Source organism: Drosophila sechellia, chromosome 2R (genome assembly GCF_004382195.2).
Source record: "Drosophila sechellia strain sech25 chromosome 2R, ASM438219v1, whole genome shotgun sequence".
Lineage (NCBI taxonomy): Eukaryota > Metazoa > Arthropoda > Insecta > Diptera > Drosophilidae > Drosophila > Drosophila sechellia.
Window position 1 is genome coordinate 14,732,774 of NC_045950.1, and position 21,759 is coordinate 14,754,532.

The window sequence follows — 21,759 nt, forward strand, 5'->3', positions numbered from 1 at the left end:
AAGTCCGCGAAGGAGAGAGAAGAAAACTGGGCTCCCAGCAATGGAGGGGTATGCTGGAATACAGGAAAATATAAAGCTACCAAAATAATAGATTCAAAGATTTCATGACTATATAACCAATTATATTCACAGCGCGAATACGTCATATTTTGTAGTTCTTAAGTTAAATGTTGGAGAGTATATTGGGAAGTTAGCATGCTTCCGAAATTCAGTTTAATATGACTTTCTACTGATATGCAGTACTTGTGTTATAAATGTATCTGAAAGATACTCCACCTGTCGATCAGTCTGCGGCACCTGCTGCACTCCTGCTTGCGTGCCTCTTGCACGAATTTCACGGTTGGGAAAGCCAGTAAAAGCAGCAACCATTTGGCCAATGCCTTGGCTTTTCTTTTGTTTTCACCCGTGGCCCAAAACTGGTTGTGCCAATTTATGGCCAACATAGCCGTGACTTTGTGCTCGCTGCGCGAAAGTCAAGGTAAGAGACACTGGACACAGCCAAGGGTTTCCTTTCCCACTGCCTGTTGTTTTTCGTTTTAAAAATATTATTTATTTTCTTATCTCCGGTTGATAGTGTCTTGATTGGGCGGCCAGCCGAGTCCGTGGAGTTGGAGGCGGGGAATCTGGCTCGCTCATTAAAATTTATGCACAGGAAACGGAAGCGCCGCAGACGACGAGCAGACACAAAGTCGCTGCTTCTCTAGGCCTCCTGATGATGATGGTCCTCCTTGGTGGCTCCGTGCCTCATGCCAATCGCCACTCCCCACTACCCATCCCTTGGTGTCACAATCTTTGGCTACGCAAGCGGCGTGACAAACAGGCAGAAAGTGTCACTCAAATTGGCCGCAAAATTGAAAGTGATGACACGCCCACACAGTCACGTTGCCTTGCATAAGCAAGCAATTGGATGGGAAGTTCAGGAGACGGGGAGTATATGGGCTACACCAGGAGAAAAATATATTTATTGCTCATATATCAGGGTTTTTTCAACGGAAAAATCAATTTGAGATATGCATTAAGATGATATATAGAATTTTAATTTATAATATTTAATATATGCCATTTTTATTTGGCTCAACCATTACTGCTATTTCCTCCATGTGTAAAGGCTGTTCTCATCTTGATTGCCGTTTGCAGAAGGAGCAAATCATGAATGGTGGATGGCATTAATTGTCGTATTCATGGCTCGCACTCGTATCTATTAGATGAATGCACTTGCTGCAACGCAGAGCGTTTTGCCCCGTCTTGAGAACCGAATCCCCCTGGGTCCACCTCTTCACACTTGACTTGCAGGGGCCACGAAGTTCGTTCCCATGAACTTCTTCTGGTGGTCTTCTAGTCTCTATGCATAACATTCTCCCAACCATCCATCCAGTTTAAGATACCAAGTATCTCTTTGTTGTGTGGGTTTCTGCTGGCAATGACAGTTTCTTCGGCTGCCCTGGGACTTTTGTCTTTGGCCATTTCCCTCAAATAACCATTCACACACAGCTTTTCCAGCTCCCATGAGCGTGGGAGTGAGAATGAATGAATCCAGAGAAGGCCCCAAAAAAATAAGAAAGAGGAGCCAAACGAAGAAAAAACGCTAAAATCCAATCCGCTGAACTTCAAGTGCTCTTGGATTCGCTGAAACCAAAAATGTTAATAATTCATCTAATGCGACCGGAAGTCGCCAATGTGAGCGGCAAGAATTTGGCCCCCTGCAATTCGCCGACTCAGTTTGATTCTTCCCTGTAGTATATGAATTCTAAGTTTACTAATTATCCATTTTTTAGGAAATTGACTTTCCCGCTGTGGACCGCCTGAAGCTCTGAAATATCTCTAGACTTTCCACCACGCGGCTATCGTAATCGAATGCTTTTTATTTTTTGTCTAAAACTCCTAATGGTGTCCAATACGTCGCCCAATTTGGGCTTGGAATACTTTATGGCATCCGATTCTCACCTGACTCACTCACCTGCGTGGGTCGTAATGATGGGTTTTATGTATTCAAACGTATGCATTAGTTTGATAAGGGACAAGGGATACCCATATCGTAAATTCTGTGATGCTGATGCCCCCCAAACATGTTTAGCATATTTTTTTCTTGGACCAGAACAAACAAACGAGGCAAGAACAACAAGTGGCTGCTATACCCCATCAAAAGCATTGTGTGTGGCTTCGAAAACTCTTTTCATAATTCTGAATTTCAGCTTGTTTTTCCCCATTTTTTTCTTTTTCTGTTGATTCACTTCATTTGTTTACCCCACGAACAGATGAAGTTTCGTGGGAAATATCGCGCCAGTGCAGGCAATGAACTAATTAAAAAATATAACATTGCTCTGGAGTTCTTTTTTCGTTCGTTGTTGTTGTGCAATTGAACCCCATCCTATGGAGCTTCCTGAGCCACTTGAAGATGGATGAAATAAAAGAGATTTGGTTTTTTGGTTAAGTCATTTCCTTTACGAAACGAAATTCAATTGCGGCGCCGGGCCGGAAAAGCGGAAAAAGCATTTCGACAAATTGGCAACGGACAGAAGAATCCAAATGCCCGGTAGCCGGTCTATTGGTCTATGGGATTACAGTATATCCATCTATTATGTGGCATTCGTTCGGTTTCCGTCGCTGTCCACTTCCGTCCGCTTTTTATTGTTTTCGCACCTCGCCTTCCGTTCGCCTGCCTGCGGATATTCATTCTACTTTACATAAGCGGAATTTCCTCAATTTTTCCCGGTCTTTATACGATTTACTGGATTTTGTTTTGGTCACCGCATTCGCCGCCACAATTCGAATCAAAGATACGTTTTGCCGATCTTCGATAGAAAATAGTCATGATGGATCAAAGCATATACACTGCAAGCCACAATCACGAGCCGTAGTATAAGCCATAAATTTTGAACTGGAATTTGAAAACATTCTTTAAATCAATGCCTAATTGTAAGGATTTATACAAACCAATTTCCTCAATAGATACGATATAATTAAGTTCAGTTTGTTTCGGCGCTTCGTACAGTTTTCGGTATTCGTTTAGCAATATAGTCGACTTGAGACGCACTGGCTCCCTGGATTTCGCATCTTCGTCGTCATCTGTGAGGTTACTCTCAGAATCCGTAAGTATCTGGCTGTGGTGCATTTGTTTAAGGAGATTCTCCTGAGATTTCAGAAGAATCTTACGCGCCTCTCGCTGCCTTTTCTGGTAGTCCAAAGGACGAAGAGTCGAATCCACGGACGAAACCAGGGCCTGTTCGATCACCAAACCCTGATCACACTCCGGCTGAATGGAGTCCCGTGGCAACTTCGATATGCAGGTCATATATAGCGAACTGACCGACTGATAGATTTTTACGGGTATGAAACTGGTGCTGCGGAACGCCGCTGTAGTTCGGAATTTGAAATACTTTAACCGAACTTACCTCTTAATAAAACCATTGTTGGCCTGCATTGTGGATTTTGTTTGGTTGTGTTTATAAACTTTAAAAACTAGTACTTCACGAGTTAAAAAATTATAAAAAATGTTTTTGTTTCACTGCAAAATCCCAGCCTGTTGTTTTATTTTATAATTCATCAGAAAAAATATGAAATAATCGTTAGAAATAGAGGCGATTTATACACAACATTAAATAAATACCGACAACAAATAATCTATGCAAGAATATAAAAAGGAAATGAATATACATATATTTGTCTTTCGTCGAAACTTTCTTATCTAATCAATACAATTCGCACATGCGGATGTATAGAAACATTCAACAACAATGCGCTGTGATTTTTGATCAACGAATGAAAAATACACAACAAATACCTTTCATTAAAAAAAATCTTAACCGAAAATTATAATATTATATTATATTATATTATATATGCTGAATTGTAATTGGAGTTCATATTCCTGTTTAGAGTATCTGGATGCAGCGGCGTCAGCTGGTGGACAAGGTTGTGGTCTGTGCCCCTGGCCGTGGCATGTGTCAGGTTGCGACATCTGTTTGCTGTTGCTGATCGTTTTATGTTTGGGTTTGCTGCTTTACAAGGTAACGAGCGGGCAGGGAACTCGGGTCTGGCTCATTTGTCTCACTTCCTTTACCTTTAACTACATCCCGGATGCTCCCGAAAAAAACCAACAGCCAAACTGCACTAAATGCAAACTTACAGAGCCCAGCGACAATGAGCCACATGGAGCGAAAAAAAGCAGCAATGGCAGCAGCAGGAAGAGCATCCAAATGTATCTGATTCTGTAGCCGTATCTGGGTATCTATGCATCTGTGTATCTGCCCATTCATAGGAGGCACAAAAAGAAAAACCCAAATCAAATGAGCGGATGCACGGGCGGATGGAGCGCTTTGAATCTGTATATATATACATACTATACATATGAATATATGTGCATATGTATATGTCATCGCACTCATTCGCCCACACACGGATGTATCTTTGTATCTATCCGGGTTCTATTTGACTACCGATGCTGATTATCGTTATCCGTTATTGTTATTGTTATTGTCATAATTGTTCCGTTGCGTTTTTTGCAACAGCTGAATTTTAAATGGGAAATTTGGGTTGCATTTGCCGCTTTTTTTCTTCTTTTCTTTAACTTCCTGTATTATTTGGAAATTCAACTAGACTATGATTATATCTTATTAAAGATGTAATGTGTAAAGCATATTTATAAATTACTTGTATTGAAGGATGTATGTACATATATCAATAACTTTCCAGTGGTCATTTATATATTTTTCAAATTTTCTTTTAATTAATGTAAAGTATCTTAAGTAGTAGCATTTTTCCCTATTTACCGCGTCGTAACTCCTGTTTCCCCATCTCCCCACCCACATTAATCTCACAGCCTAAAAGTCTTCGGAAAATAAACACTTTCTGGTGATCTATGTATGGTCCGGGCCTAAACAAATGTTGGCACTAACTTCTGGCCAACAATAACAATGCACTTGTCTGTGTGTATTTTTAAGGGTGTGAGTGGTGTGTGGCTCCATCCAAAAATTTCAACTCGAAGCATTTGTTGGGACTTAATGATGTGCTAATTGGCAAACGTCTATTTCACTTGTCAATGCGAGTTTGTCTGGGGGAATTGTGAAAGACATAAACAGAACATTAGGTATCAAAGTCCTAAAGTTCCACTAATGGTGAAGGGTATTCTGGATTCGTTGAGAAGAATTTTAAAAGTAGCTATTCTGAAGATAAAGATGATATTATATATTAAAACCAATATATTTAACTAGTGAATTACCAACGAGTATCTTCAATAAATACACACGCTTGTTCAGTTATAAAATTTCATTTTATATTTTCATCATATGCGAACTTAGTTAACTAATAGGACAGCATTGTAACCTCAATCTTTTCTTCTATTCACTCCAATCCAATCTCTTCCAAAATGAATTGAAAACTTGGAGCAATCTTTGACAATATTAAAACGCAGAATATTATCGCTAATACTTAAATGACGAGCAGAACTAACGACTAGGCATTATAAGCTAACATAACTAGAACTAGAACTAACCGAATCCTAGACATATGTACAACCATAGAGAGGACTGGATATCCGTGAGATATATGGGTAATCCCTATGATAGCAGGGCCATTGCTCGGGCGAGTCGCACCCGGAAGTCGCGGTAGAGCATCTTGCCGCCCACGGGAACTCGGCACAGGTACATATCGAGGCTCATCAGGCACAATGCCTTGCCGTTCATGGGGAATTTCTGTGGCAGTTCGGCGGTGACCTCCAATCCCTCGGATACGGCCATGTTGATGAGCCACTTCCAGACATCCGCTCGCGTCCAATCGCGGGGATCCAGAGGCAGACCATCGGAGCCCAAGGGATGCAGCAGACTGGTGGTGCCGTCATCAGCGCTCATCAGTCGATTGTTATTGTCGTCGGAGGAGGTGGTGGATGAGGTGGCGGATGATGCACTGATCAGGGTTACTCCGCCGCGGCACTTGTCTAGCATTTGATAGGGATGATGCAGATGGCGCCTGGCGGATGCGTTACTGCCGCCACCACCGCCGCCCCACAGATCCTGGCCTCCGTTCACCTGGGTGAGATCCAAAGGTGGCACACGTCCGGCGTATTTGGGATAGCTCGATTCCACTTGCATTTCGCTTCCGTTCGCAACGTTTGGGTTCTGGAAGTGGAGTAAAAATTGCTGATTAATGCTTGTGATTCACGTTTTGTGGGGGAAAGCGGCACATTTGCGTGGAAGTGGGGGCAGGGGTGAGGTTTAGTACAACGGAAATGCTTTCACAAGCTGGCAATTGTTTTAATCGCTACAACAGCAAGAAACAACAAAACAAGCGCATACTAATATAAATAATAACACGCATACGCCGATTTGTACACATCACAAGTGTGATGACCCTCGCTCTCTCACGATTGCAGGGTATATTGGCAAAAAGATTATAAGCGATTATAATTTTAATAATACAAATTTACATATGATCCATAATAAAATATAAAAAACTTCAAAAAATCATCCAGCTTAACAGACAAATTTGCTGTGAATGAACTAACTTTTGCTATACTTTGAATAAGGGTATCTGTTATTCGCCTACCGACTGCAGAACTTCCTTTTGGAATTAATATTTCGTTATTAAATCTGACCTTGCTGCCGGAATGGGCGGCGTCAGCGGATCGCGGCGGATGGCGAGCGAAAGGAAGCGCCGAATAATCATTACGAAGCGGTGGCTGTCATATCGATCGGCGGTCACATTTGAATGGGTGGAAGCAAAGGGGGCGGGGCCGGCGGTATCGGCATGTGGCTGACATAGAAACGCAGGCCAAGCTGCGATTGCGATTACAAGCAAGATGGTCAGAGATCAGGGGAATCCGGCCCGAGGAGGACGTGGTGCTGGTGATGAGGTCAAAACTGAGTGGAACGGAAATAATTACCAGCCCAATTGGCAGCTGCGAATGTGGCGAGCAAAACAAAGAGCCACCGAAATGGGGGTATTAAACAAAATAAAAATATATATACCCATATATATACATACATCCGCCGACGGATCATAAAAGGTGTCAATGCGAATGTGAGTAAGAATGGCAATGGGAACGGGAAAGAGCCGGCGGAAGAGCCGCGTCGAGATTCCCAGTTCGCCAAAAGGGAACCTTAATAGTTTTCCGGAATGAACTCCCCGGAGCTTCCGTTCAAGGAAATGCGTAAGGAGTCGCAGTGGTTTTAATTACACAGCCCATTGGCGGCTTCAAAGAAATTCCCACGAACAGTGACTCAAGCTGGCAAAAGGAAATAGGGTATATCTTTATCGCCATTTCTGATATATGTATATGCATGAGTTTTTAAAAATATTCACTCTTGATTCTTCTGGGAATATATATTTATTTACTTACTTATTTACAAGCAAACATTCAGAGCAATCACCCCTAGAAATCAAAGCAGTAATGCATCCATCGAATCTAAAGTTACGATTAATGTAGCTCACGCCAATCAAAACTAAATGCTGAATCACAGCAGAGGCCATAAACAATTTGAAACATTTAGTAGAGCGACACTCCAGGCACCATTAGGTGGAAATAACAAAGCCCTCGAAGAAGAACCCCCTGGTGGAGAATGACCCATTAAGAATCCCTAAGTCTAGCCTAACTTCGGGTGGTCACCCAGCGGGCGGACCCATTAATTGAAGATGCTCTGTGAATTCAATTATTTCAAATTCAATTTAAAGTGGGAAAACCTAAGCCCACCCATGAGACATTGGCCCTAAAATCACTTATCCATTATAATACGATCCTAACTAAATGGTATATTAACTCAAATTAGTATGCAATCTTCTTGACATTTGGTTCAAACTGCATTCACAAGCTGCATTCACTTCCGCCCACGTTAGAAGCCAATAAAGGCACATGAAGTTCATTTCGGTTTCTCGCTCCCACGCGCGGGAAAAGCGTGTGAAAAGCGGAAAAGTGGAAAACCAGAGCGGATTAGTCAGAAATTGCCGAACGGAGCTGTCTGCGAGGCTTCCGTTGACTCGAATGCACCTCCACCCACCCAAGTTGAGTTTCGAAGTGATTGATTCGTGTTGTCGGGGTGGGGAGCCAACTATAGTATACCCTGCAGCATATATGTACATATAGCATATGGCATTGACATTCGAGTTGATCGGTAGCTCGTGCTCAGCACGCGTTGTTTTTCACGCTTCGCTTTGTTTTCGGTGGATGGATGGATGGATGGAAATGGAAAAAGGAAAAGGAAAGGGAAATGGTTTTCAGTTACTATTCGGTTGACAAAAGTCAATGGCAGGAAGTTGAGTCGTCGGTGCAACGTTCGCATATCCGCTGCGCACAGGATGCACACCCCCATGTCCCTTTTTCAAGGAAATGCCCGCCAATACACTCGCACAAATAAATGAGGAAATGTGCGCCAGTTTTAATTGCATCCACGAAAAATATATAGAGTCTGTCTTCTCATGCTACTTAGTAGCAGCCACTAAACCAACACACTCACACATGCAGCACAACTTTAAGTGTTCGGAAGACAAGGAAACGCTAAAAAAAATCGTAATTTGAAGTTCGTAAAAATGACGCGTTTCCTGTCATTTGGCGAGCACTTTAAGTGCGTAATTTGCTATCCGCCAAATATATGTGATTCTCGGTGTTTCGAGTGAGTATCTGTGTATCTTGTCTGTTTTTGTCGGCGGGTGTTTATGCCCCACAACTTCCTCTTTCTCCAGGCTTGCCTTTTCATCTATCAAGCGGTTTCCGCTCAACGCAACAGATTCTTCTCCGCGGATCAGAATTTGTATGAATCTTACAGGGCGACAGGCGCAAAACTTAATTTTTCAAAAGTTTATATTTACATATTATGTAATATTTTGAGATTGAAGAATCACAATAACTATTCTGACTAATGTGAAGCGGCCAGTGGCTTATCGGTGGCGATATTTGGACCAAATGACTAAGTAAATAGTGAGAAATATTCATATCATGCTTATAATCAGTCCGTTGTTTTGTTAATTTGCTAAAATGTAAGTCTCATTTTCTTGGCTAGCCGCCTTCAAGGCAACAAACTCGCCCATTCATCGGAGTGCATCAGACGACGACAGATGATAATCTGTGGAATATTGTTAAAAATAAACATTTTTTGCTCGTCTAGCAGGCGGGCAAGCGAACCGGATTGCATTTGTGCACATGCTGCCACATCTTGCCGCTGTTGTTGTTGTTGTGACGTATGTTTGCTGATACTACAAATCATGTAACGCCATCGAGGCGAAGGCAGCGCAACTGCATCGTCTGCCTGACGTCTGCTATTGCCGTCTCAGTCAGTGCCACTGTGACGCTGTCGCGCCGTCTCTGTCTGCCCCCAACAGCCCCATTCATCATTTGGCCGCACACTGAGAGAAAAAGTCACTATGCAACTCAGATTAAGATACTATAAAGGACTATATATTATTAAAAAAAGTATATAATCCAAATTGTTGTACTTTTAGTTTTAAATATTTTAAATTTTTTGAGAACTATTTGTTCGCACACAATCTTTTCGCGCAGTGTGCGGCACTGTGGCCCCCAATGTGTGATGGACGGATGTGTGACGACTTTCGGTCTTGTTGTCGCTGATGCGTTTAAAAATATAAGTACCGTGCGGCCAAATGGCGCCAAATGCATTTCGAATCGCTTTGAGTCTTGTCAAATGTGCAAGTAAATTAAAATGGATGTGATAGGAACGAAGAAAGTAGGGGATTGACTGTTCACGCCTCGCACGTGTCATCGCGAAGTGAGCCATTGCAGCCGATCCCCAGCTCCTGGCTTCAGCCCCTGGGTCAGCAGGAAGTGGATCCCCTGCCCTGCCCAGCCCAATGGCCCAGTAAGTGCTTATCAAAGTGAGTGGCATAGTCAGAGGTTTGTCATTTCCCCGCCCGAGAAAGAACGACTCCGAGCTGCTGAGTCAGCTGGGAAATTAATTAAGCGGGCGAGGCCAGGTGCAGATCGTTCAGTCCTGCAGCTGCAAAGATTACCCAGAACACGCGGGGCAAACGGAATGCCACTCCTGCTCCTGCTGCAACCCTCGACGCCCATACAACTCCATATCCTTTGCGCATGCGCGCGCATTCAGTATGAGCAAGAAGAACAGAACGAACAGAGAAACGGGTCAATAACTGGGGAAACCACGAAACCATCCAGCCGAATGCATCTTTATCGACTTGGCCACAACATTTCTGTTTGCAGCTGCCGTCTTGGCATTTTAAGTGTCGCTTTGTTGGTGCACAGAACGAAATTGTATGGTATTAAGGGATCAGTCGAGCAGCACAAGGTGGTCTTTCTCTTTTTGAAACTATCTGTGGCCCAAAAGATGTATCTTAGCCGTATATGTGTACATGCTGTAGGTCGAACCTTAACATATCTTGAAATATGCATTCAAAAACTCTACGTGAACTTTCAATTTGTTACTACCGCTCGGCTTCGTTTTAGCTTAATTATGAAAACACCAGCTTGGAGGTCAATTAGCCAGAGTCACATCAAAAACTGACAGACAACTTTTGTCGGTTTTGGACTGCAAGACAGCTACATAGCAATTATAAAAGCCAAGTCAACTTAAACCTTCGGAATGCTTTTGAGTGTTAATGATGGCCATAAAAAAAATGAAAACAGCATATGTAAACCGACTTACCTTGATCAAAAAATGTTAATCCAACAATAGTTTGTCTTGCGAATCGTCGTCGTCGAGGTTGAGTTGTTGGAAAATTTGTTTTTTTGGGTGTATTCGAATTTTTCAGCCTTTATTATTTGTTTGGTTTCGGTTGGGTTATAAATATGTTTAAATGGTATCTGCTTCTGGAAACTGCACTTTGCTAGGCTCTCGCTCTCCCAATGGGATTGTATCTCTCGGATACGTTTGGTTTCACAACTTTTGCAGCATATAACGTATTTTTCACGCTCTGAACTACTTTTCCTATTTCGCTATGGCTCGGGTTTTGAAAGTTTTTGGTTGCTGCTGCAATTGGCTTCGTTTTTCACTTAACACGAGTTGTAGTTGTGGCTATTGTTTTGGTTTTCTATTTTTTATTATTTCTTTTATTTTTTTTTTGGGGTGGTAAATCCAGTTTGCCAGTTGCAATCGTCAGGCGTACTGCGAAACGTATCTTTGTATCTGGCGGATGAGTGAGTAATGCGCACTGCAAATCTAAATGAAGCTCAGAAATGTATCTCTATCTGCGTTCTGCTCGCGCGCGCTCCGCGTTCTCAACTGATTGCGATCGTGCTCGTGCAGCGGTTTTTGTTGACTGCGCTCTCTTCGAATTCGAGTTCGAATTTCGGCCCGGCTTCTCAGCTCTGCAGTTTCTCTCGCCAACAGCTGTGGACATATTTGTAGATCGCGAACAGAAAGAAATTAGTTTTAATAAGAGATTTAAATTAAATTAAATTTAAAAAAAATAGTTTTTGCTTTTTGCATTACCTATCATTTATGTTATTAAGTATTAATAATTAACAATTATGTTTTTGATATATGTAAATATTTAACTAATTTATATAAATAAGCCATATCAAACTGAGGAATTATAAAATTAATTACTGAATTACTGTGTGTTAATATATGGAAAAATGTACATTTTTTGTTTCAGTGTATAATGCAGACCCGCATTTCGAACAATCTTCCTGCTTATTGAGTCAACAGCTAAGGTCAATGAAAAAAGGTTATCTGGCTTCCAGAAAGGAGGAAATACAAATGCTCCCTTGGCCTACAGAAATGTGGGTTAACTTTAGCTGCATGAACTTTTTTGTTCAAGGATTAAGGGATTTGAAAACAGACTTTATGGTATTTGTATTCTTATTTATAGGGGTATTAAGGAAACGAAAGATTCACATACAGCCATACAGAAAGGCAATCCGTTGGGTTAATCCCTGCATTTTAATGTTCTAAAAATATTTTTAGGAAGCTGTCATCGGGTTTCCATTAGATCTTTGCTTCGAAGTACTATTGGTTTGACACTTCTGTACTCAGTTGAAAAAAAGTATTTTAAGGAGTAGTTAATTAAAACACGTTTTGAAATAAAATTTGAAATTATTATATTATAAAAGAATATACTCTCCTTATATTATTCCACGTTTTCTATGACAGACCTTAACATGACACCTAATTTATCACCAAATTCATCAACAAATTTTGAAGATTTATCATTACGCCCATGCACTTGTGCATTCATTTATTCTTTAAGTAACTGACTCATTAATTTCGTGGAACGTTCCTAATTATTCAGCCAGCATTGATCGCCGAGTAATTACAGGAAATCCTTTTCCTGCCGCGCACTAAAAAGCATTTCAATGTTTTGCGGCTGGCACGCATGCCAAGCGATATCTGGATAACTCTGGAGATCCTTTTTGGGGACTCGAATCGGAATGGTATAGCATATGGCATACTATATACATACATATACTATATATACTGTAGGTCAGCCATGTGTGCAGAGCTGTCAAGTGCGTGCTAGAATCCTTTTAACCATCGCGTAAGGCGGGATCATGCCGCTGATCGAGTTACGCCAGTTTTTACTTGGAAATTTTATCAGCAGTTGCAGGACCACGCCCCCTCCCCGTACCATCACTCCGCCCACGGGCACGCGTACGCCCTGAAAAAGGTGCGTAGGTGCAGGATCGATCAGCTGCGCTCGAATTGCAGCGCAGATGCAGCAGCTCCTCTTTGAAGCGGTGTCCTGTTGCGATCTCAAGTGCATCTAATGGCTTGTTTATCAGCAGTTGTCGATCGCCGGGCAAATAAATTGAGTAGGTACCATTTTTCTTAATTGATTGTGGCGTCGTTCTAATCATTTCTAATTGCGATGCGAAGGACGCGCGTAGATAAGGACACACGGAGAAAAATGTTTACCAGTTTTTTGTAATGTACTAAAATCAAACAGAACTTGAAAAGAACTTTTGATTTTAAAAATAATATATAGGGCTTAGACCATTTTAATATCAATATAAAAGTGATCAAGCATGAAACCCTTTCCTTGAATATTTATTCACTAATTTTATAATCCAGCATGGTGTTTTTCTAAGTGCACATACAGTTAATCCCCGGCTCATCCTGTCCACATACGAACCCAAGCCAAAACAGCTGCCTTGCGTCCAATTGCAACGTTTTTTCCCTATTGTCTGGCCAGGAATCGGAATTTGAATCTATGCATTAGGTACGGGTATCTCGAAGGCGATAAGAATCGCCTTGGACACAGGATGTGCAATGAGAGTTGCCAAAAAAAACAATATATATATGTATATTATAATGCCGTGGCAGGAGAGACCCGAAAAGGATGTTTACTTAGGCGCACGTACGTGACGCAGTGAGGCAATTTCTGTGTGTCCGGCTGATAATTGCCCAAAGGAATGCCTGTGTGGATATTTGCTTAGCTATGTTGATTTTCAATTACGTGCCCGGGTCCGGATTGTGTTTGCGCATAAATTGCCGGCAAAGGAAGTTAAATCCCCCAACACGATCGGCCACGATAGTTGATTTACACGCATGTTTCTACATCTGGCAGCTGTGTGGGGATGGAGATCGGGAGCTGGGATTCTGGGATTGGGAATGGGGGGGCGTGTGCCGTGGAAATATATCGAATTCCCAAAAATATCCATCCCATATTCGGGGTGTCGCCAGCTATTTATAGAGCCAAACCAACCCCGAGCTAAACGATTTACGAGCCATATATATAATATGGTTTTGTAAATTTCTTTGGCTCCATCTAGACATCCACCGTCATTAAAGGTCTACAAAAATATACAGAAAGTAGATGCAGCGAGTGTTGGAATAGGATGGTAATTTTAACGATCCCATCGGGGGGATTCCCCTCCGTAGAACTAAGCCCAAGCAGACTCCAGTTTTATTGGCACTTTCGCCAGACTATAAATCAATAAACAGATTGTGTGGCATCTTCCGTCATAAAGTTTTCATCGTTTTCCTTCGTAGAATTTCGCCGGAGGCGTAGCAGCTGTCATGTTTTCCCCCGTTTTCCGCGCTTTTTCCTGGTTTTTCTCAAGTTTCCAACTGAAATCTTATTACGAGAAAACGTTTGAATCGATCAGTGGAATAATAATAAAACGAAATCAAGTAACCGTAAATAAAAAAAAAGCTGGAAAAATAAGACGCGCTCGTAAAGAAACTGGCAGACACAAACATTGCAACGAAAGGCCACACAGTCGGCCAGGGATTATACACTTTAAAAAATATTGTATTTAAATCTTTAACTATGTTTTATAACAATGGTGAAAATACTTTTCTTTTCTTAGTTTACTAATAAAAATATGATATGTTCTAGTCAGTTGAGTTTTTAAAACTGAAATAGAATTTTCTTTTATCTGATATGATCTTGCAAATGATTTATCTCAAGTGTAGCATCCAAGGCAAGATCTGATGGGTATATCACCGGGAGCTGGGAAACCGGGCACCGAATACCGGAGACAATGGGGCAACAAGCCACAGCCGACTTCCGCTTTCGTTTCATAAATTCGGATTAAGGCATTTTCAAATGATAACAATGAAAGTAAATAAAGAGAACGGAGATGAAGAAATGCTCCGTGAATCTGATTAACGGCAACAACACCATTGTCCGCAATGGGAATTTACAAAACGTGTCACGTAAATGGTTTGTGGTCCAACCCACCGGGCAATAAACTAACGAAAACCCACAACAACATGCCCCAGAACTATCCACGCATAGAACACAGATAAATGGCAGAAAACTGGTGTGGAAAGCTCAGCGGCTTCGGATTGTCTCCGAAGGGAAATCTCTAATGAGGCGAAGGTTCTTTGTTAGTTAAACCACTTACACAGATCCAATCCGATCACGATTGTAGGCGGCTCTTCTCGAGGGGAAGTAGGAGGATGTCTTTATGGAGGTAGGGAAGTGATTATGGGCTTAGGGAAGTACTTAGCTACGGAAAGAGAGGGATAGATAACTAAGTGCCTGAAACTAACTAACTAGGCTTATATTGTCATTCAACTGAAAAAGATACATACCTAGTTTCGTAAAAGATACTTTTTAATTAGTACTAATTTTAGATGATAGTCATAAAGCATATAGATTAGTAACAGAGGTACTTAAGATGTGAACCCATGACATGTTCAATTGATAGCGAACTAACGGATTCCGTTTGGCAAGAACAAACAGAACAATGGCCAGATACAGATACCAATCGACAACTCATGGGATACGTGCATCCGCTGAATGAATGGCTCGGCGCATTTGCCAAATATTTGAGCCTAGACAATTGCATTTCCTGCCCGCATCCCGTTCGCCAAACAACACAAGGGATTAGGTCCGCCTCCTGCAGGAGCTCACAACTCGCAAGGATTCATCTGTTGCTCGAGGTCGGGAGTGCGGGGCAGAAATTAAGGCTACTCCCGAGCGGAAACGGGAATCGAGATGGGAAGGCGCGTACTCTGTACACAAAACAGGAGCGGGGGTAGGAAAAGAGAAGGACGTGAAACGCAGGGAATCGTAAAAACAAATGTTGTCAAACAACAATAACAAGGAAAAGGATGTCCTGCTGAGCGGAGAAAAGTGCGTAGAATGCTGTGCGTTGCAATTAACATTTTTACACTGAGCACGAACTTATGGCCTAAGCATGTTTATAAATATTTTATATTTTCTACATGTGAGCTACATGATTTTATACCAAATAACAAGGAATGATCAGCTTTGTATACCATCTTTTGTAAGGAAATGAATTTTTAAGGACTAAATTAAATAGTAAATTATACATTTTGTTGCTGAAGTTTCTTCCAGCTTCAAATACCGAAATTGTTGCAAAATATTTCATAATAATTTAAAATCTTTCTAGACACAGTGGAACATTATTCAGGCATCGCTACCCGATTTTTTTCCACAGTGTAGCCATCCTGACAGCCTCTCCGCAGGACATGTGGCAAGTCGAACGCAGCAGGGATACCAAATTAGTTTCTCATTTCGTGGCAGTGTGAAATGCAGTGCAGGAAGCTGCTGCAGCAGGCTCAATTTGATTCTGAGCCCATTGTCCGTTCACGTCCCGCTCAGGTACGGATTGAAAACTCCCAAAATATTGCCGGTGATTAGTGACTTTTGGTCGGTGGCGATGAGGAAACGCCTGCGGCGTTAATTGTTTGTCCCGGCTCATTGCTGGCCACGTCTTTTGATTTGCGCCGCTCAGAGCGGTTAATCTGGGCCACAGGAAGCGGAAACGGCAGTGCCAACGACGGACGGACGTCCGGAAGACGGAAGCCGGAAGATCCGGAAATTAGTTGGAAATTTGCTGGATTGTTGCAAACGAGGCAAACAGACAAATAAACGGATTAATGCAGATGCGGGTAGGAAAAGACAAGTAGTTGATGCTTACAGAAAATGTATATTTACTAAAGGGGTAGGTTAAAGGTTAGTTAAGATAGTTTTAAAACATTAAACTCTGGTGTTGTTGGTGGTGTTGGAATTCTAACCGGTTTATTGCACTTTTGAAATATTGATCAGGCTAAAACTACTTAAGAATTTGGAAAAAGAAAACTATAAGCCACTACGCGTCTGGGCGAACGTATGCACTGTATGGATCGAAGGATCACCATCTAGGTCCTTCGATACGCAACAATGCATATAATTCGGCGACGCGTTCTGGAGCTCAGAGCCACTTTTTAACGGGTGCTCGACAGTCGGGGCTGCTAGTCTTCTGGCGGCACGGAAAGCTGGGCAGATCCTTGGCATCGGCCTTGTCCAAGTACGGTTTCTGGTGCAACTTTACGCCGGCGGCGGTGCGAACGAGCCTCCGCCGGAAGTTGGTGCCTGCCAGGAGGTAATTCACGGGAAACTGAAGCATTCCGGGTCGATAGTGGGCAATGGGACTGAGTCCCAAGAGCGCGTTCTTACCAACGCCTCCACTGCCTCCGGCATTACGATTCCCGGTTTTCGTGCCCGCCGGACAGTCGTTGGCGCTAACTTCCTGCCACTGGCGACCCTCACCCTGGTTGCACTGCTGGCAACGGGAGTGCCTCTGATTGGATCGCTGCTGTTTCTTCGATCCCTTTCTGCGGCTACGTCCATCACCACCTCCTGATTTAGAGCAGGGTCCGCGGCATCTCGACTTGCAACCTTTATCACAATCATGCGGCTTTCGTGAACATAGCCCATTGCAATTCCGTTTGCAGCGATGTTCCTCGCAGTTGGGCAGGAAAAATGAAGGCGTCTTGTTGTGCGATACCATACTATCTTCATCGTGGCTGGATTCGTTGTGGGCCACCGCAACCTTGAATTGGTGTCCCAAATGTTTGGCTACTTTCGGAGTCGAACTTTGGATGGAAATCGTCTTGTTACTTTGCGTGGATTGGTAGCTAAATTTCCCCTTACTACTCTTTTCGTTTCCCAATTGAGTTTCTTTTACTTGTGGAGTTTCCTTCGTCTTTGAACGTGGAGTTTCCTTCGTCTTTGACCTTGGAGTTTCCATCGTCTTTGACCTTGGAGTTACCTTCGTTGGCCAATTGCCAACGTGCTCTGCACTCTCCTGCTTGGACTGTGGTAGAATCTTTTCGTCGGGTTCCGGGTTCATGCTCTTTGCAACCTTCTTTTTCTTTGCTTTAGTCTTATTGGTCTGCTCACTTTTCTTTTCTTCCTTGGTATTACTATTACTGATGAAGATCTCTAAGGCCTGGGCAATGAGCAGAGCCAGCTTATCCTTGGTTTCGAAAGCCTTGCGGCAGAATTGGCAGCTGCAGGTGCAACTCTTGGATTGGCCATAATCGTATGACTGGCTCCAAGGCTGATCAGTTTGATTGGTGCCTAGGGATCCTATATTCTGGTTGGCACGGTTTTTGGCGGGACAATCGTAGCTGTTGCATGATCCGTAGTTCTGATAGCCGTCGTCGTCATAGGCTAGAAGATATGATCCACTTTACTAACATAAGTATACGATATATCAACTTACCATCTCTTTGGTAGTAGGGGTCCTGGCGCCAAGGACCCACATCATATCCATAGTCGTACCGATCGTCCCTTTCCGGTTCGTAACCATATTCCTTGCGATTAGGGTCCACGTACTCGTAGTCTATAAAACCAGATAGTGGATTGTTTTGATAGTTATTGGGATAGTTGTTGGGGTAGGCTTTATTTTCAGACGACTGAGCTTCCGTTGGCATATGCACTTGACCTCCGCCGCGGTTTATAGCAGCTGTTAGCTGATCGATCAGTGAATGATTGTTGCAATCCTGAAGCACAATTATGTTGAAGGGTTGTTCTCGCTGATGCTGTTGACCGTTTTCATACGGATTTCCACTCAACTGTTGCCACTGACCAGCTGGCTGAAGTTGTGGCTGGTATTGCGGTTGAACTTGTTGATAAGGACACGCCTGTCCCGCTGTCGTTTGGCATTGTCCTTGGCACTGCACATGATAATTGTCTACGGCTGCCTGGATCTTCTCATTGCACTGCGCACACATATTCTGACCTGGCTGACGGATCTCCTCTTGTCCACAAAATTGGCATATGGGGCAGTTGCCACCCATTCGACGATCTGAGGCAAGGTCATCTAAGGACTTTGATGGCTCAGACAACTTGGTCCTTGGTACCACCGCTTCTGTAATGCTGTCCTGGGAATGCGTTGACGATCTATCCTGATACGAAATTCCGCACTGACCTGAGCAGGGAGCTCTTTTTTTTCGACACTTACAATTTTGATTGCAGGGTTGCACCTTATAGTCCTGACATCGATCGCAGTTCTTAAGAACGTACATTTTCTCTGGTACATTCAGGCTACCAGGACACGATATTTGGGGAGCAGGACGTGGGTTTGGACACACCTCGGCCTGACTATCTTGGGAACGATCTGTGTGGCTTCCCTCGCCCGCATCTTTTCTCTGCTGCTCTGAACTTCGGAAATGGCCCATAATTTTGTTTTTGACGAAATGTTTCATTTTTAAAAGAGTTTCTATTTAGACATCAGACTCTAAGCCTATGTACTGGCGTCCATGGTCTTGCCTGGCTTATCCTTGGCAGCAGGACGCTTCTTTTTCCGGCCAAAAATTTGTCGCCAGCTCCAGGTTCCCGTATTGGTTTTACCCTTTACGAAAGGATCTCCAAATACCCATGCCTGCAGCTGGCTTAGCCTCGTATACTTAACGGGTAAACCCATTCCTGGAACTGTTGGCGGCCTCAGCACCTCCGAGATCTCCCCTCTCTGGTGAATGGGACTCAAGCGGTTCTGAGCTGAGTCCCTTGAGTGACGAACTCTAAGAAAACTACCTCTGTAGAAGGGATTCAACTCAGTGCCCAAATAGGAAGCTCCACGTCGAACGGGCTCGGTTATCTCCGCATCCATTGAGGCGGGTGCTATCAAAGATGGTGGTAGAACCTGGGGTTCAGGTCTAGATCGACTGGGTGCTGGTGGTTCTGTTTGTGGTCTATTCGCTGGTTCTGTTTGGGATCTATTTGATGGTCCTGGTTCTGGTTGTGATCTATGTGATCTGGTATGTTCCTTAGGATTCGAGGGACCTCTTGTAGTACTATGGATTTCAATAACGGGCTGCATAGTCCTTGGTCTTTGCTGGGGAGGATGCTGGTATCTTTCTCCCTCCCGTTTCTCTGCCTTCTGCACCACGTTCGCAGAAGGAGAACGCATTTTAAATGGTGGTGGAGCAGCTGGTCTCTCACGTGGCTGAGCAGAACTTGATGGACTAGAGCGATTTTGGTCTAAATAGGAGTGACCTGCTCTGCTCGGACTCTTAACGTGTCCTGTCGGCTGAGATACTGGATGACTGGGCATATTCTGAGGTGGAAAAGGGGATTGTCTGACACCTTCAAAGAAAGATCTTTGCGTTAAAGAGAATGTATCTGAATGCCACGAACAAACTAACCCTGTCTGTGACTTGACATCCGCGGTGGCGCCACTGGATTAACCTCTGTCAGCGCCGCCTTGGCCCTTCTCTTCAAACTCGTGGCCACAGTGCCCGTCATGTAGTGTGAGTTCCGACCTCCCTGGCAGCGCTTCTTGCAGCAAATGGTCAATTCGTATCGAGTCTTGGGCAATTTCCTCGGTCGACATCTTCCCAGTGTCTTGTAGATAATGCGGTTGCCCTTTGGGAGGAAACCATACAAAATTAGCTGTCAGTTGAGTGTTTATAGCGCAGCTGTTATGAAAAGATACTATATGGCAATGGTATGATATGAAAATCTATTTGTGGAAGGACGTAACTCGAACTATGCCTCAATTAACTTACACTGCCAACGTCCGGAATGGAAATATTCGGCATCATGGGTAGTAATCCGCACATGGGACAGCATTTTTGGGCCACCGATGCTGCGCACTTCTTGGCCGAAGAAGTTTTCTTCTTTTGGGCCAGAACCTTGTGGCATTTCGGGCACAGTTTTCGACAGGACGAACATTTGCCATTCTCTGGGCAACTAAAGCGATAGCTTTTCACCGGCTTTTCCATTAGGGTTTCATTGGAGCAGATTGGTGGTTCCTTACAGGCACGACTACGGTTTTCCGGTTTGGTTCGCTTGCAACTTGGAGAATGTTCTCTTCGCTGGACAGGACACTCTTCACTATAGCTCTCGTAGGGAGGTACTCCATTGTCATCATACTCGGAACGAGATTGAATCAGGGGATTCCTAAGTACCTCCGTGCGGGAACGACTGTACTCCACGTAGTCAGTGGCATCGCTTTCTACGTCTGCACAGCGATTGCAGGCACTACATTGTCTGGTCTTACCTTTTGTCGAATTCGTTGGCTTGGTTTTGGGTGTGGGTTTTCTACAAACCGGTGGCGGTGTAGCAGCAGGACATTTTCGCTTTGGGGCTGGTGGAGGAGGTGGTCCTTGAACGTGGGAGCGAGCCTGGCAACGCACGGAACAAGTTTGGGCTCCTGGAGTTGGTTTTCTTAGGTAATAACTTTTGTCCGGGGTACTCTTTCTATGAACTTGCGGTCTCCTCGGTGAATGTTCATCCCCACAGCTGCAATCGGATGATGATATCTTCAATCGCTTACTCTGAACATGATGCTTTTCCTCTGATTCGCAGCTACATTCAGATGGTTGTTTTTGCAACCGTTTAGTTTTCTGAGCTCGTTTGCGTTCTGGCAAAGGTTCAGGAGATCCACAACTGCACTCCGAGGTCTTATTTTGCAATCGATTCTTTCGTTGTGAATCTACAGCAGGATTGTGTTTGGGACTGTGCTGGAACTCCCTGTACTCCATGTAGTGCGAGGAGGGTGTCCTGTAAGCTCTTCTGCCCGATGGTTGATCGCATCCACATTCACTGTCATGTCGATCCTTTTGATGGGATTGGGTGCGTGGCTGGGATTGGGTGCGTGGCTGGGATTGGGTGCGTGCCTGGTGATATGGCTGTCCATGGTTTTGCTGGGGTGTTCTACTGTCACAATAACACGACTGATTCTGTGCAGATTGTTCATGCTGATAGCTGTGATCATGATATTGATTCGGTGGCTGCTCGCAATTGTTTTGTGCCTGATGATTTCCTCGATAAGGGCAGTTGGGATGGCACTCACCATCATCTGGTATATTACCACTACGAACGACCAACGGATTTCGCAGTAAGTTGGGCTGCTGATAGTACTCGCAATCCCCGCCAGAAACCCTCCTTCTCCTTTCCGGAATCAGTGTTATACCGACAAAATGGGAACCGAAACCTGTGAACGAAGCACTTTTCTTGAGCTTAGTTCCTTGGCGTAGATCCATGGATATTTCATGGTTGTCGGTGCTTGAGCTCAAACCACTAGTTGCATTTTCGATGGTCAAGAAAGATTTGCCAGAAAGTTGACCGGGCATAACACATGGATCAGCCATTTTTCACTGGATCTTGAAG

The 21,759-nt window shown here is 43.6% G+C and overlaps 4 protein-coding genes across 5 annotated transcripts; all 4 read right to left on the reverse strand.

Annotated features, from left to right (window-relative positions):
* Positions 1-2,419: 2,419 nt before the first annotated feature.
* On the reverse strand, positions 2,420-3,487 carry LOC6609834. The gene is made up of 3 exons (XM_002034450.2): positions 3,393-3,487; positions 2,935-3,341; positions 2,420-2,878 (listed from the first exon to the last, which is right to left on the reverse strand). The coding sequence occupies exons 1-3, from the start codon at positions 3,419-3,421 to the stop codon at positions 2,772-2,774; spliced, it is 543 nt and encodes a 180-aa protein (XP_002034486.1). The 5' UTR covers positions 3,422-3,487; the 3' UTR covers positions 2,420-2,771.
* A 1,763-nt stretch (positions 3,488-5,250) lies between these two features.
* Positions 5,251-11,173, reverse strand: LOC6609835. The gene is made up of 2 exons (XM_002034451.2): positions 10,605-11,173; positions 5,251-6,113 (listed from the first exon to the last, which is right to left on the reverse strand). The coding sequence occupies exon 2, from the start codon at positions 6,084-6,086 to the stop codon at positions 5,556-5,558; it is 531 nt and encodes a 176-aa protein (XP_002034487.1). The 5' UTR covers positions 6,087-6,113; positions 10,605-11,173; the 3' UTR covers positions 5,251-5,555.
* Positions 11,174-16,348: 5,175 nt separating this feature from the next.
* On the reverse strand, positions 16,349-18,874 carry LOC116800555. Of its 2 annotated transcripts, XM_032716140.1 has the most exons (3): positions 17,867-18,874; positions 17,293-17,814; positions 17,118-17,234 (listed from the first exon to the last, which is right to left on the reverse strand). In XM_032716140.1, exons 1-3 carry the CDS (start codon positions 18,849-18,851, stop codon positions 17,218-17,220), a joined length of 1,524 nt encoding a protein of 507 aa, XP_032572031.1. In that variant the 5' UTR covers positions 18,852-18,874; the 3' UTR covers positions 17,118-17,217. The 2 variants fall into 2 exon arrangements, with proteins under 2 accessions (XP_032572030.1, XP_032572031.1); XM_032716139.1 differs by having other exon boundaries at positions 16,349-17,814.
* LOC6609836 lies at positions 18,875-21,740 on the reverse strand. Its single transcript, XM_032716138.1, has 3 exons — positions 20,154-21,740; positions 19,791-20,010; positions 18,875-19,731 (listed from the first exon to the last, which is right to left on the reverse strand). Exons 1-3 carry the CDS (start codon positions 21,738-21,740, stop codon positions 18,890-18,892), a joined length of 2,649 nt encoding a protein of 882 aa, XP_032572029.1. The 3' UTR covers positions 18,875-18,889.
* Positions 21,741-21,759: the final 19 nt, after the last annotated feature.